This window comes from Morus notabilis, unplaced genomic scaffold (genome assembly GCF_000414095.1).
Source record: "Morus notabilis unplaced genomic scaffold, ASM41409v2 Scaffold384, whole genome shotgun sequence".
NCBI lineage: Eukaryota > Viridiplantae > Streptophyta > Magnoliopsida > Rosales > Moraceae > Morus > Morus notabilis.
Window position 1 is genome coordinate 763,880 of NW_010387635.1, and position 15,991 is coordinate 779,870.

The window sequence follows — 15,991 nt, forward strand, 5'->3', positions numbered from 1 at the left end:
AGTTAGCCCAACTCATACTAAATCTCATCAAAGATTTCCTTTCTTAAAATATATATATTTGTGTATATATATATATATATATATATATATCAACCTTATAACCCGAGTTCTTTCCTTCTCTTCTGACCTCATTTCCCCGCAAAAATTAGTTATGGGTTTTATTCAGAATATCTATCATGCACAATACTATTTTTTTGGTCACGTGGAGAGAGAGAGAGAGAGAGAGAGACCCCACCATTTTCGAAATTCAGTTGGTCGGACTTAGTCAGTGTTCAACACTCCATTCCAGGCAGTTGTTGTGTCACCTTGAAATGAGAATGATGGAAGGTAGAACTAACTAGGTTGTAAGAATTGAGAAACAACAATCGAGGGACTCGTTAATTTTCCAAAAATAGAGCAAAAAACCAGAGAGAACCGAGAGATACATATTGAGAGAGAGAGAGAGAATAAGAATTCAGAATTAGAGGATGTTTAGTAGAAAGATTCGTTCCTTGATTCAAATCATGATTCGTAATTTGCTATAGTATTTTTTCTCATAAAAAATTCACGTAAATCGAAAATGGATCGAATCACATGATTTGAATCTTCCAACCAAACATCCTCTTAATAAGTTTTTTCTTATAGCGGAAAAAAAAAAAGAATTTCATGCATAGATTGATCGTGCCATAATTTATAGAATTACAACTTGGTAAAGGCTCCTGTCGATACATGAAAATAGGAAGTAAATAAAGAGAAAGGGCATATAAACTATATAAGCAAGAATTTAAAGTAGAAAATATTAGTGTAGAGACAGAGAGAGAGTACGGTTGTCTATATAAGGATTTATTGATCATGCCAGAGTAGAATTGCATCTTGGTAAAGGATATGAATGGCTAAACAAGGATTTATCGATCATGCCACAGCTTCTAGAATTACAACTTGGGTAAAGGCGCTTGCCTTTTTACCAACACAAATAAATATGGGAAAACCAAGAGAAAGACTTGAGGGTATGCAGAAATTTAAATTACAAAAATATTGGTACAGAACTTGCCACATAATTTAGAATTCGTCGCACCGTGTTTTCCAATCAGGACTTGCAAAATGAGCGGAGCGTTTCATCCAGGGCTTTTCTATCATAATCGCCCGTGAAAACACAGTTCCCTAGAGGGCCTTTCAGAAGGATGAGCCTTAGAAGTCCATCAGCTACCTTCTTGTCAACCTGCCATATCAAAAGAATATGAACACATCAAAGAGTTAAAACCCGAAAGGAGGGGAACTTTTTATAGCAATGGCAGACTGATTGGTCTCTTACCGCCATTACAGACTTGAACATCTCCACAGTCATAGTATCAGGAGGCGCAGTAGGTAAGTTTGCTTGTTCTAGAATGCTACGGACTCGATTTACAATTGAATCATCAATCCATCCAAGGCGGTAGGACATGTCAACAGCCATAACCTGAGGGTTGGCATCCAAGTTCCTTCAACATGGCTCTTTCATATAGTAAAGGAGAATATTTAGTTATGGAAAAGTGAAATATAAATTAAGTGATAACTACCGTGCCGGCTGCAACAGCCTCTCCATGAAGCCACTGCCCATAGCCAAACCCAGTTTCTATCGCCTACACAAGACATGCCACGTCATAAGAACAAAAGAGAAGACAACCACAAAACTGAATGAAAAAAATAAATAAATAACCAAAGGAAGAAAAATCGATTACTTGAATGTCTGGATTTAAAATGGCAGCTCTTTTTCATAAGTAAAATTCTAAACGTAAAAGGAATTCTCAAAATTAGCAGGTCGGGAAAAACAATCCAAATGATTATGGGCTTGTTTGGTTCAACAACTCAAACTGTGGAGATTTGAACCTTTTTGGTTATAACTGTAGAATCTGAACAGTGGTGATTCAAACTAAGATCCAAACTGTTGTTTGGATATGCAAATAAAATTGTAATTTGAATTGGGAATAAAATCCAAACTATGTTTGGATAAAGTGTTGAAAACTGTCATTAGAGTTTTGTAATCTTATAAAACCTCATTATAAATGACATTAAAAAATATGCAATATGGGTAGAGATTTGTTCCTCTCTCCATTATGAACAGATTAAAAAAAATCATCTCAATCGGAATTAAAATGAAGAAGTTATAACATTTTTAAGATTGAAATTGAAGAGAGAGAAAAGCTAGAATCTAAAATTATTGGACTGTTGACAACAATTCGAATTGTTAGAATTTAGGGGGAAAGTGAGTTTTAAAATCAACAATTTGAGTTGTCCTTGAACCATTGTTAATCGTTTGAATTGTCCTTGAATTTTCCTCTCCCAAACACCAATTTGAATCATGAACTAAGGTTTGAATCTTAAACAACAGTTTGAGTTGTCGAAACAAACAGGGGCTCGGATTGTTAGAATTTAGGAGGCGAGGTGAAATCTAATATCAACAATTTGAGTTGTCCTTGAACCATTGTTAATGGTTTGAATTGTCCTTGAATTTTCCTCTTCCAAACACCAGTTTGAATCCTGAACTAAGGTTTGAATTCTAAACAACAGTTTAAGTTGTTGAAACAAACAGGGGCTATATTCTATCCTTTTTCCTCTAGAGAAACAGAGTGTGATAAAGATTAGGTTTGTTTTTGTTAAACGAGTAAAAATATTCAAATTTTCAAAAATGCATTCCCTTTTGGACCTTTTACATTTTTTAACATTAAGTGCTAATTCTCCGAGGTACCTGATTTTTTTCCAGGAAACTCTTAGAGTGATAAATTGTAACTAAGGATACAAAATAGTCTTAGTAACCATCAACTCATATAAAGAACACAGACGAGATATTTAAAAGCAAAAAATTTAAAGAAATGGAAGGCATATATATAGTAACAAAATTTAACAGCATGATTCAAGACCTCACATGCAAAATACAACCCAAGTAAGGCAAGTTGAAAAGAGGAAAACCAACTGCTTACTCACATGGCCGAACGTATGACCCAGATTTAATGTTGCCCTCAATCCACTTTCCTTTTCATCCAAGGACACAACCTCAGCCTTGTTTTCACATGAGCGCTTAATTGCATAAGCTAATGCACTTGGATCCCTGCAATGGACCAGCGCAACATATACATGCATGAGATTCATCTAGTAAACATAGAAATTGGGAAATTTACAGAATAAGGTCACCACAGGTTATCTTCTTGAATTGTGATCAAAATAGAGTTCACTTTCAAATGTTCTAGATAAGATGAAGAATCTTCAACACGCCACTATAAACTTCAACGGGCACTTCGTACCTAGCCATCAATGCCTTCATGTTCTTCTCCTGCCACTCAAAAAACTCTGCATCCCTAATCAACCCATACTTAACGACCTCTGCAAGACCTGATGCCAACTCCCTGTCCGGCAATGTGTTTAATGTGCCTGTGTCTATAAGTACACATTGAGGTTGGTAAAACGCACCAATCAAGTTCTTCCCAAGCGGGTGGTTTATCCCAGTTTTTCCCCCAACAGAAGAATCAACCTATGCAACAGATCAAGAAGAGTTCATGGAGGCACAAAAAATTATGAACAAAAGTGCATGATCCGGAGAAGCAAAAACAACGACAGATTAATTATATATATATATATATATATATGTATATGTATACATATTAAAGAAAAGAAGCGATAAGAAATTTTGAGCAGTGAAAACCTGTGCCATCACAGTTGTTGGAATCTGAATGAAATTAACACCCCGAAGGAAAGCAGCAGCAGCAAAGCCACACATATCACCAATGACACCACCTCCAAGAGCAACAAAAGTACACCTTCGGTCCAATCGTGACTCAATAGCTTTGTCAAATACTTTCATAAGAGTTTCCTATTGATCCAAGTAAACAATTATTCATGATACAAAAAACATGGCACCACATCAAAAACCAAATTTTAGAGCCAAACTTATAGAACTCCTACCATGTTCTTGTACTTTTCACCATCCGGTAAAATCACACTATCAACCAAAACATTCGGGTTCCCTTTTGTTAAAGCCTCAACTACTTTATCCAAGTACAATGGCGCCACGGTGGTGTTGGTAACAATAAGTACCCTCTTCCCATGAACATGCCTACAAATTGGAAAAGCTTAACTATAAGAGCCAAGCAATAGACATTTAGCCATTGAATGGAAGCCTAGATATACTAAGAATACAAAAGGCAACAGTATCCCATTCTTGGAGCTTTCTTCTATAACAAGTAAAAAATGCAAAAAATATCCAGCACCAACCAACAGAACTGCATCAAGCTTGCTTTTTGAATGTAAAGTTAAGACTAAGAAAGTATTCCTTAAGCAAATTACAAGCACAATCCAAATAAAAATTTAGCTCTACTTATATAACAAGTAAAAAGAAAAAACTTAGGCTCCGTTTGGTACGAGGGTTCAAACCAGGGTGATTCTAGTTTTGATTTTAAAACCGGAACCATAATTCATGATTTTGGGTCAAAATCGTAGTTCTGGAACCAGAACCAAAATCAGGGATTTGAACCACCCAAAATCAAGAGAGGAGTGGTTTTAGAACCAAGGATGATTATGGTTTAAAACATCACATCAGGGTTCAAATCTTGAACCAGAACTATCCAAACTAAAAACTGATTTTATTGAGTCAAACCAGAACCACTTTTTACTTTTTATAAACAAACACTAGTTTGAACCAGAACTATAATTCTGGTTCTAGAACTCTCGTACCAAGCGTCTCCTTAGCAACAACAAAAACAATTGCATCAAGCTTAATTTTAGCATTAAACTTCTATCAAGACAGTCTTTTTAAGTGTCCTCCTTAAGCAAATTAAACGCACAATTAAACCAAATGAAACTTTACAAAAGATTGAAACTTCGAACGATGCCAAATGAAATTTTCGCAAATGAAGATCCCAAAAGATTATGAACGACGCCACAACATTGCAACATAGAATCAAAATCCCAAAAGATTGAAACTTTGCACTCACAAGCCACAATTAACAAGTTCCAAAGTTCTTCCTCGGCTTAGAATACGAAGAAAGCGAAAGTAATCAATGGCCTAAACTCACAGGTCAATTGTCCTTCTTTTCTTAGTAATAGAAAAGCATTAGTTAGCACTAACCAAAATAATCAATTTCAAGCCCAATTTAACCAAACGAAAAATTCCAACTTTTTTTCTTAGCACCAACCAAAATAAATAATTTGAAGCACAATTTAAATCAAAATTCCGAACGAAACCGTTATATCATTTCGCCGAATGAAAATCCTCAAATATCAAAACTTCGAAGAGAGAGACCTCTGAAGAAGCTCGGGCTGGTCGAGAAGTCCGGATCCGATGTAAATCGGATAGCTCCGATCGCCCAAATCGACCTCGACAATGGTGGGAGTAGGAGCTCCCGATACACCGGTTTCGGTATCCATGACCTGCGCCGCCGAGCTCGCGCATATTCTGGACCTAGTAGCAACCCTAGCACGGGCGACGGCGGCGGTCAAACCCGAGTTCGCCGTCCAAGTCAACTCAACATAACTCGGGGAGACGGAGGAAGAAGAGCGGAGAGAGACGGCGGCGGGGGGTTGGAGACGGTCGGAGGAGTTAGATAGAGAGAGTTTGGGGGAGAGAGAGGCGTAGAGAGGGTGGTTAATGGCGGTGGAGGAGGCCATTAACGACGTCGTTTTTGGAGGCTCTGTCTTTTGTGTCTGAATTTGGCTGTCAAGTGGAAATGGAGGTTGGTGAGGGAATTTAACATTTTTCGGGGTCGTTGGAGAAGAAGAGGAGTAGGTAGGTGACGGGTTCCCTTTTTCTTTCTTTTGGTTGGGAGATACGTGGATTCTGTATTGTGGACGAGTGTCTTTCATTTTTTATTTTTTTTTATTTTTATAAATTACACGTTTTTCCGTAACCATAAGCATTCTCACAAAATACCCCTTAACCTTTAATTTTAGTTTCTTTTTTTTTTCCCTCTAAATTTCAACAACTCTTACAAATTTCTCAATCTGTTAAATTCTTACTTCTTTATTATTATTGACCTCCATTGATGAACCTCTACGATTCTTTAGGTCAAATGAATTAATAAAAAGTTAGAGTAGTAAAAAAAATGAGGAGGAACTTACATAGAATTAGTAATTATGTATTAAAAATAGTTCAACGACATTCGTTATTTATATGATACGTGTTATTTCTCTATTAATCTTAACACAATGATTTTTTTTTTAATTTTTGTATTTTATGTGACATTTTCTGCCAAAAATTTAGTTGGGGGAGAAAATTTGCAATGGTCTTTGAAGTTCGGGGAAAAAAGTTAAAATTAAAGTTCGAGTGGCATTTTGTGATAAGGTTGATAGTTTGAGAGAAAATGTGTGATTTGTCTTTTTTGGACCTTCTCCGATAGGTCGATCTATCGGTAGAGGTAATTTCTAACTGTTGAATCTGATCAAAATCACATCATATTGAAAAATATGTAGCATAAATAGTTTCCGATACAAATCTAACGGTTAATAAATAGAGAAGTGCTAAAAGTTCATTTTTTGAGTCATATTTGAAAAAAAAATTATATTAAAAAAATAACAACCATTGAAATACGTCTCAAATTCAACATGAACAATTTTGAAAAATGATCATTTAACGCTATTTATAATTTTATAAATGTCTCACAACCATTGATTTTAAGTTAATTTACCTTTTAAAATTATTAATTTTAGGTCACTACAATTTTAAGGGTTAAATTTTAGCTCGATATTGATAGTTTGGGAGCGTATTTATGAAATTATATTGGTTCATACAATTTTAAACAACTTACATAACTGATAACGTATAAGAATGTGTTTCGGCGTAATATCTCACCATTTTTATTCTTTTTTATTTTCTAAGTGCATTGAGGTGCATAAAAATGTGATGTACTCTGAGGTTATGTTTGGTAGCTTATATTATATTATATTGTGTTGTATTATCATAATACAATATGGTGTTTGGTGTCATGACGTATTGTATAAGGGTTAAAAATATAAAATTTTAGGGTCAAATGAAAATTTTTAAAAGTTTTGGGGTCAAAATATAATTTTTCAAAAGTTTAGGGTCAAAATGAAATTTTATCAAAAATTTGGGGTCAAAATATAATTTTACAAAAGTTAAACAGTCAAAAATGTAATTTTGTAAAGCTTTGGGATCAAAATGTAATTTTGTAATAGTTTGAGGTCAAAATGTAAGTTTTAATAAATATAAAATTTGCATTGTACCTTCCAAATTTTTCTATAATTATAGACTCTAGCATAACCCTATGTGAACCCTACTCTAATCTCTAGTCGTGTCCAACCTCAATATGGATCATTGATCCATTATAAAATAATACAATACGCTAAAAATCAGTTATATTCAATAATATGACATAGACCGTATTAATTTACCATCTATATTAGAGTCCGTTTGTTTCATGGATTAGAACCATGTGATTAGAACCATTTTCGATTTATGTGTATTTTTTATGAGAGAAAATACTGTAGCGAACCACGAATCATGATTCGAATCAGGGAATGAATCCCTCTACCAAACATCACCTTAGTTTATACAATACGATGATCACACCAAACATTATATTATTGTATTATTATACAATACGGTGTTCTAATATGGTCAAACAAATGTGCTCTACAATACATGGTAACTTTTTAAACAGTAACGTATGCATTAAAAAAAACTAGTATGTATTGTGGCTAAGGGTGGCAATTCGTGTTAGTAGGTCGTGTTCGTGTCAACCTGTTTATTAATCGTGTCAGAAAATATCAACCCAAACACGACATGTTTATTAAACGTGTCAAAAATGTCAACCCAAACACAACCCATTTATTAATCGTGTTAATCATGTCAACTTGTATAACCCATTTAAATTAGTATATTGAATAAATAACTAATATAATAATGAGTTATTTAACATAGTAAAAACATGTTTAACATGTTTATTGGTCAATTTATTTTTTTCTTTAAGAAAAATAAATGAATTTTACCTACAAATATTAAAATTCACATTATTTGTATTTAATATGTCAGATAATCTTTCATGTTATATTACATATCATTAGATTATAGATGACACATATAATTAATCGTGTTAATTCGTGTCACTTTGTGTTAGGAGGTCAATCATAACCCAACCCATTTATTTATTGTGTTAATCATGTCAACCCGATTATGACTCAAACTCATTTATAATAAACTTAAACGCGCTAACTTCATATGAATTTTGAGATGTATCATCATGTCGCTATCAGAATTATCAACCCTAATTGTAACTATGTGCCGTTTTATGATATATATATATATGACAACAAAATTTGAATGACAAACGAGGTTTCACTTTTCTGAAAATAAACGACGGAAATAAATCCTTACAGAATAGAAATCTAACCGTCGCTGCAGGTACACAGAATCAAATATGTACCAGCTACACACAAGAATCTTACTTTCATTAGCTTCTCTCGTACTACTCCAAAATAAAAAATAAAAAATAATTTTTTTTTTCGTTTCCCCGCCAAACCCCACTATATATAAAAGCTAACCTCTGCAAATCCCCAAAATCCGCCATTTTTGTTCCTTCATTTTCTCTCCTCAAGTTCACTTGAAATCCACCGTATAGGGATTCCGAAGAGCTCCGAAGAAGCATTGATCCACTGTTAGGGTTCTGCACAAATCTATAGCCATGTCGGAGACCTAGGAAATCGGGATTTTTCCAGTCGGCGACGGCGATGGGGAAGAGGAACACGACGGTCGTTATTTCGTCGTCGGAGGACGAAGGCGATTGCCGCTCGTCTAGTCGTCAGCGGAGGAGGTCGAAATTGCGCTCGACGGTTCCTCGCGCGAATCCGAGACGCTCGAAGAAAGCTCGTGTTTCGGGTTCTAGGTCTAGCCTGGGTAAAGAATCCAGTGATTGGGAAGGGGTAATTTGAGCTTCTTATTTCTTTCTCTTCATTTCTGTTAATTTATGATTTGAAGCTTGCGATTAAATCAGTTGTAATTTCGGGAACTGTGAATATCGGATGAATTTGATTTGGAAGGTAATTTTTTAGGTTCTTGAAAATGCAAATTTAAGCAAAAATGGTCGAAATTTATTTGGATTTGTTTAATTTTTGCGCTTTTGAACTGAATATCCTATCTAAAATCCTTAATTTATTACTTCCTCTCACCGTTTCTCTGCACTGAAGGCTTGTTTTAGATTAGAATTTAGTGTGTTTAACTGTACCTACTGGTACTGCTTTGCTTAATTTGGTGATGAAGAATCTAATGTTTGACTTATGTAATGCAGATTAGATTGTTCTGTGAAGATTTTGATGAAAAGTTTACTGGGTTTAAGGTATCTGATGGTATGCTATTTCTTTTTTTAACCCCCAATAATTTGCGACATTTAATCTTTCTCCCCTAAATCTACACACTTTGGTTGAATACTTGGTTGCTATTTCCTTCAAGGAGTCTTTTCGTTTTTTTTCTTTATTACTACTGTTACTATTATTATTATTATTATTATTATTATTATTATTTTAATATGGTATCTTGAATATCTTTAGTTGCTTGTTGCTGAATCAAAATGGAAACTTGACTCAGGTGCTGAAGGAAGTAACAAAGAAGAGTTATGGGTTGATAAATACAAACCTTCTTCTCTCGAAGAGCTTGCAGTTCAGAAAAAGAAGGTGAACTTAAATTGGCTTAGTCTTTCAAATAGGAGTACCTGTGTGTTGGCCAGTTAATTTTTGTCATTGTAATGGCAGGTTGAAGAAGTTAAAGTATGGTTTGAAGAAAGGTTGGGAACTTCAAAGGTATTCGCGTTGTAAGAAAAGCTTACTTCAAAACGTGATTTTTCAGTCTTCATTTGAACGGTTGGAGAGTCTTAATTCAGTTTGTCGTTCTTGTCTTTTATGTAAAAGACTTTCTTAAGTTATTCGTTTCGCGTTAACTTGCATTTATGTCATAACAAATTATTTTTCTTCTTAACAGGATAAATTAAGCAGTCACGTCCTTGTCATCACTGGGCAAGCTGGAGTTGGAAAATCTGTATGTGGGCTTCTTGTTGTTTTTTATGTGCTAATGCTCTTAGCCTGTTTATTTCAATTCTTCAATATTCACTGCATTTAATTAAGCATTGTTCCAAGTTATTACTCTGTACATGAGTTACTACATGGTATGTCATTGCCTAATTTTACTGCATGTGATACTTCATTGTTTACTGCATTTAAGCATTGCCTAGTATAACTACATGCTACTTAAAACAGATTTTGAAGTTTTATTAGTGATGAACTTTGCTTCTTGAGTAAAAATATGAAATATGAAAATTTATTGACATTTAAGTGAATCTCGTTGTCAGGTTTAGTTACCATACTAAACCGGAGCTTATTATGCTGTATTGACAGAACACTCAATCCCATTTCTTCTCATCTTATAGGCAACTATTCAGGTGATAGCATCTCATGTTGGAGCTAGATTGTGTGAATGGAACACTCCTACGCCAATAGTTTGGAAAGAGCATCTATACAACTCCGGTGCAGGTATTTGAAGCATATTACTCGAGTGACAACTTTGCAAGTGATGCAAGATTGAAAAATAAAAAGAAAGAAAGAAAAATTAATCATCATAATCGTGATCTTGATATTTATGGATATTGTGGTCTATTTCCAGGGCTGCACTACACGTCAAAATTGGACGAGTTTGAAAATTTTGTGGAGAGAATAAGGAAGTATGGATTGATACCATCAACTGACCATAAGGATTCAAAAGAATCAGCGATACTCTTAATTGATGATCTTCCTCTCACAAATGGTACAGTTGCTTTTGGAAGGCTTAGAAACTGTTTGCATCTTCTCGTGCGCTCAATTCAGATACCTACTGCAATATTAGTCACCAATTATGGCGAAGCGGATTCAGCAGACCACACAGCAAAATGCTTGGAAAAACTCCAGTTGGCTCTTGAAAATGCTGGAGCTTGTAAGGTTACTTTCTTGAATAGTTTTATTTCAGTTTTTTTTTAATGAAAAATAAATGATTCGTTAATTGAGTGTATGTGAACTATTTTCGAAACTTTCAGGTTGCTTTCAATCCTATTACTGTTAATTCTATTAAGAAGGTACTTTCTAGAATATCTAGACAAGAGCAGCATACCGTGTCTGATGAGAAGATTAATCTCATAGCAAAAGCCAGTGGAGGTGACATCAGAAATGCAATAACCTCATTACAGTTCTTCTGTCTGAAACCAAATCTGAGGCGTCCACTTTCTTCTTCCAATCATCATCCTAGACACTTAAAAGCAAAACCCGATGACGATGATTTACTGAATACTGGATTCCCTCTAGAATTTGGTAGAGATGAAACACTTTCTCTATTTCACGCTCTAGGGAAGTTTCTGCACAACAAAAGAGAGACTGAAAATGCTGTGGAATTGGGTATGTTAAAAGTAATATGTGGTTCCTTTCGAGTGGCCTTATATTGCTGTTAGAAAGTGCAACGTAAGTTATTCAACCATGTCATCTTCTTTTCTTGTAGTTGGCGATGAATTTTTTGTACAGGAGCGATTTGCTAGATTACCACTAAAAATGGATGCTCCAGAAAAGGTCCTCTCTGAAGCTCACGGGCAAGCTAGGCCTATCGCGGACTTTCTTAACGAAAATGGTGATTCCTTACCTACAAGTTGTTACTTCTATCTTCCTTTTTTATATTTAAAAAAAAAAAATTACAAGCATCACCATTGCTTTTGCCTCTTACATGCACATGAGCACAATGGATGTATTTACACACATGAACCGCAAACGGTCTCTGCTTGTGGTAGTTTTGGACTTTGTTGTATCCAATAACGTTGTTTCCAATTGTTGCGTGGAAATTTTTATGCAGTTCTGGATTTCCTAAATGAGGAGGCAATTGATGATGCGTGGGCTGTGGCATCATATTTAAGTGACGCGGACTTGCTTCTCGCTACCTTTCGTGGAATGCTAGTTAGACATAATGAGGCAGAGAATATTCTGCAATCAGCTGCGGCTTCAGTTGCTGTCCGTGGTGTCCTATTTGGAAATTCTCACCCAGTGTCTTCCAGGTACTCTTTTGCGCGCTCGATCAATCCTTTCCTTACTAAAAATTAGCTTACCTTATCGAGTTCAATGACCCACTCTTCCGAGGCTGCAGATGGCATGCTATTCGCCGGCCAAAGCTCTGGCAAGTTGAGCAATCATCATTGTCCAATAAGGTATAGGAAGTTTAAAGTAGATCATTCACATTAAGAGCCACCCTCGCCATGTTAAGACCTTTCATTATTGTTTTAGTTGCAACAACTTTGCCTATGTCGTTTCTTCTTTTGTCGTTGCAGAAAGAGATGGTAAAGCGGAGATATGATGATTATAATGGGATGACTTCATCTGATTTTTCTGTTATTGCCACCGAGTACACACCTCTATTCAAATGGCTTTGGTCCGGGACACCGGGGTTGTTGCCGGGGAACGGAAAAGAAGACCAGAGAATTGACATGATGAGTTTGGATGACCAAGAAACTATGATTTCAGAGGATGAAATAGAAGATTGGTAAAATTATTGTGTTACAACACAAGTTTGTTGTAGATGGGCCTTGCTTGCTCCTGTAAATGTTTGCTCTAAAATAGTGACTCACTTTTTTCTCGGAAATCTGATATATAAAGCGTATATTCCATATACCCATGTGTGTGTACACATGATATAAACTCATCATCTTTTATCATTGCCTCACGTCATAGGAAGTGTGTCGTTTGCACGTCGTTCCTTGCCTCACGTCACAAGAAGTTTGTCGTTTTCATGTCGTGTCTCCTTTAATGTCGTCATTTCTACCAACGAAATAAGTTACCATGGGTCGTTTTTGGATAAATTTATACTTTTAGGGGACACTTTCTTATCCAACAAAAGAAAAAAAAATTGTACTTCTCAATATTCCTCTGAACTTTAGGACTTATAAAATGTGTCTTAAACAGTGTCTACCTCTATCGATAAGATAACAGTTTCTAATTATTAAATATGGTCAAAATCATAAACAATTTATTATATAAATTTAACAGTTATAAAATATAACTCTATCAGTAGTTAGTTTTTTCCAACCCTACCAAAAACTCTCAAATTTTAAACATTACAATCATCCTTCATAGACTTTCGGTCAATTTGTTATTCAAATATTTACCGTTAATCGTGGTGTGAGGTAGATTGTATAATTACCTACTTATATTATTCTTATGAGAAAATTAGTCTTAAATTTCCCACAAAAGTGATGTTTTTTAATTCCAACTCACTATATCGCTTGTCAAAATTTTTACTTTTTATTTTCTTTAAAAAAAGAAGACATTTCAATTGTTGGTAGATACAATTGCACATCCCTAAAAGAAAGGTTTTAGGCTTTTAGCACTAATAGTCATGGACTTAAGTCCCCAACTTAATTTTTGAATTCTACCAAAAAAGGAACTTTTAATTTTAGAAGATTTTTTCTTTATTTTTTATTTTTTGACAATATATTTTTTTTTTGTCGTCATTCATAGCTCAGGAGTAATGGCATGGCGTTTCTACAGTTGGGAAAAAAAAAATGGAATCAATCTGATTTGCAGGAAAGCAACGTGTCGTTTATTAACAATCAAAACCTCATGTCGTTTGTTGATCCAAAATGGCGCCTCGCTAATCCATATTAAACGACACGTCGTTGCCACATAATTGAAACGGTACGTCGTTTCAGTCACATAACGACGTATTATTAATTTGTGTCATTAGACGGCATGTCGTTTTCAAACACTAATGTCTGTCCTGGATCCACAAAAGAGGAAAGTGAAACCGGAGGGCGTAGAAGCTGGAGGCACTCCATTAATCTTTGAAGTCAAGAGTTTTTATAGTGTTTTTCCAAAATGTAGTTTTTTCCATAATTCAGTCAACAACGAAAAAGGTTTTGTGAATCTCTCTCTCTCTCTCTCTCTCTACTTTTTAGGGCTTATAGATTGTGTTTCAATTTCTCGAACATGTTCTATTCTGTTCTACAGCAATACTTTGAAACTTAGCATGATTGTTCCTCGGAAATTTTAATTCATGTCAAAAAAAAAAAAAAAGGAAAGAAGAAAGGCATGCACACAATTCCAATTCCGAATTTAGAATTTTGTTTTGCGCGTATTTCTCTTCTAATTCTATTCTTATTTGTGTATATCTTTTTTGTGTGCATTTTATCTACTGTTGATTGATGAACTTCATGCAGAATTCTTGTCTCTCGTGAATGGGTTTTTTATAGATTTTTCAATAGCAAACTAGTACCTGTACTTGTCTTTGTGAAAAGATCAATCATGTAGACGGAGATAAAAAAGACTGTTATAAGCAGTCTGTCTCGCGGGTTTAAGCAGAAAGTTCGAATAGAAGTTCGAATTTTTTTTTTTTTAGAGAAAACAATGTAGCAAAAGGATTTGAACTGTTGTTAAAATTTTTCGAGACAAATGGCACCTGGCTTTTGCTTTTGGCCCCGTTATGCGAAATAAGCTCTTCACAAGAATTAAATTTTTTTTTTCAGTTTTTTTGAATCTATGTTAATGAACTCAAGCAATTTTCAATAGTCTATGTTGATTTCCCTTAACTATTTATAGTTATCTGCAATTTCAACCTATTCTAGCTTTCCATTCTTCAAATGGGCATTCAATTTTATGTTCTACGTACTTAACATACAAAATTTGCTGCTTTTTGTACTCATTTGTATGTAAAGCATTTCTTTTTACCTTGGGATCTTGTCTAGAAGTGAATGGCAAGCCGAATTACTCGGTCCCGGGGACAACAAGCTCAGCAGCAAGATCAACAGAGTAGAGCTAGATGGACAACTTACCTTACTAAAATACTTGCGAGCTTGATGGTCGAACAGGTTTACAGAGGGAATAGGAAAAACAACTCTTTTGGTAAGAAAGCATGGAAGAGCATGTGTGATGAATTCTATAGGAGAACAGGCCTGCAATGGGATAAGGAGCAACTGAAGAACCGATATGCGGTCTTGAGGAGGCAGTGTGTTATGGTCAAGTCGCTTCTCGATCGAGATGACTTCAGTTTCGATGAAACCACTGGGACTATTAGAGCCAAAGATGAAGCTTGGGCTGCTTACATCAGGGTATATTTAATTTCTTCAATGTACTGATGTCGTGTAAATCGAAAATTCTACACTTGCCTGATGTGGAGGTCTCTTCTTCTCTGAGCAGGAACACCCCGATGCCGATGCTTTGAAAACCAGTGGCTGCCCAATTTACAAAGAGCTGTGCACTATATTCTCCGAATCAGCAACTAATGGAAGACATGAGCAATCAGGTGAATTTGTGGAAGGGAATCCTTCCTCGAGTATGCCCCAAGAATCGTCATCCGAATCGGAAGAAATTGATGATCTAGACCAACAAGACACAGTTCAGCCTGCCACGCCTAGTACGACAGGTGTGCGCAAAAAAGGGCGAAGGGGAATTGATGGTGCTATTGCTGATGCGATTTCGGAGATGGCGGCTGCGTCAAGGATGAAGACATCGGCAATTCAGCGATGGAATGCAAGATATAGCATAAGCAAATGCATCCAAGAATTGGATGCGATGCAAGGTGTTGATGAGCAACTATACTTTGCCGCTGTCGACCTTTTCAACAAGGCGATTGCAAGGGAGACGTTTTTGTCCCTAAAACCTGACAAGCGCTTGACTTGGTTGCGCGGCAAGTGTGTGGCGTATCCCATGCCTTGAGTTGACAAAGAACAACCTGACATACTTGTTCAGTCCTCTCTGCTGTTTTTTGATTTTGTCTTTTTGGAAGGTTGCGGAATTAATGTTTTGACAATGTATATATCCCATGGGACAGTTTTACTATTTTGTTCAACTTCTAGGTGGTTGAATGGTCAGGTCCAGATTGTTGACATAGTACGTTTTGAATTTGTCATAGCTCCCCTAGAAAAAAATTATCCCATTGAAGTAAAGATTCACAATGTACATTTTTTAGTGTTTTCAAAAAATAATTCCTGTTAGTTATTTTGCACCAGAAGTACCAATCTAGATGCGTTACCAACAGCTT

General features: G+C 35.5%; 3 protein-coding genes across 6 annotated transcripts; 2 read left to right on the top strand and 1 right to left on the bottom strand.

Moving 5' to 3' along the window:
• Positions 1 to 805: 805 nt before the first annotated feature.
• Positions 806 to 5,772, bottom strand: LOC21409296 (3-dehydroquinate synthase, chloroplastic). Its single transcript, XM_010115017.2, has 8 exons — positions 5,252 to 5,772; positions 3,916 to 4,066; positions 3,656 to 3,823; positions 3,258 to 3,484; positions 2,941 to 3,064; positions 1,536 to 1,598; positions 1,292 to 1,435; positions 806 to 1,198 (listed from the first exon to the last, which is right to left on the bottom strand). The coding sequence occupies exons 1-8, from the start codon at positions 5,614 to 5,616 to the stop codon at positions 1,067 to 1,069; spliced, it is 1,374 nt and encodes a 457-aa protein (XP_010113319.2). The 5' UTR covers positions 5,617 to 5,772; the 3' UTR covers positions 806 to 1,066.
• Positions 5,773 to 8,545: 2,773 nt separating this feature from the next.
• LOC21409297 (cell cycle checkpoint protein RAD17) lies at positions 8,546 to 12,655 on the top strand. 2 transcript variants are annotated; one of them, XM_010115018.2, is made up of 12 exons: positions 8,546 to 8,883; positions 9,249 to 9,306; positions 9,545 to 9,630; positions 9,709 to 9,756; positions 9,935 to 9,991; positions 10,380 to 10,482; positions 10,613 to 10,923; positions 11,019 to 11,373; positions 11,474 to 11,599; positions 11,819 to 12,017; positions 12,107 to 12,167; positions 12,288 to 12,655. In XM_010115018.2, the coding sequence occupies exons 1-12, from the start codon at positions 8,692 to 8,694 to the stop codon at positions 12,501 to 12,503; spliced, it is 1,812 nt and encodes a 603-aa protein (XP_010113320.1). In that variant the 5' UTR covers positions 8,546 to 8,691; the 3' UTR covers positions 12,504 to 12,655. The 2 variants fall into 2 exon arrangements, with proteins under 2 accessions (XP_010113320.1, XP_024032881.1); XM_024177113.1 differs by having other exon boundaries at positions 10,392 to 10,482.
• A 1,116-nt stretch (positions 12,656 to 13,771) lies between these two features.
• On the top strand, positions 13,772 to 15,896 carry LOC21409298 (L10-interacting MYB domain-containing protein). Of its 3 annotated transcripts, none has more exons than XM_024177115.1 (3): positions 13,772 to 13,868; positions 14,667 to 15,059; positions 15,148 to 15,896. In XM_024177115.1, the coding sequence occupies exons 2-3, from the start codon at positions 14,703 to 14,705 to the stop codon at positions 15,664 to 15,666; spliced, it is 876 nt and encodes a 291-aa protein (XP_024032883.1). In that variant the 5' UTR covers positions 13,772 to 13,868; positions 14,667 to 14,702; the 3' UTR covers positions 15,667 to 15,896. The 3 variants fall into 3 exon arrangements, with proteins under 3 accessions (XP_024032883.1, XP_024032882.1, XP_010113321.1); XM_024177114.1 differs by having other exon boundaries at positions 14,697 to 15,059; XM_010115019.2 differs by lacking the exon at positions 13,772 to 13,868 and having other exon boundaries at positions 14,541 to 15,059.
• The last annotated feature ends 95 nt before the right edge of the window (positions 15,897 to 15,991 follow it).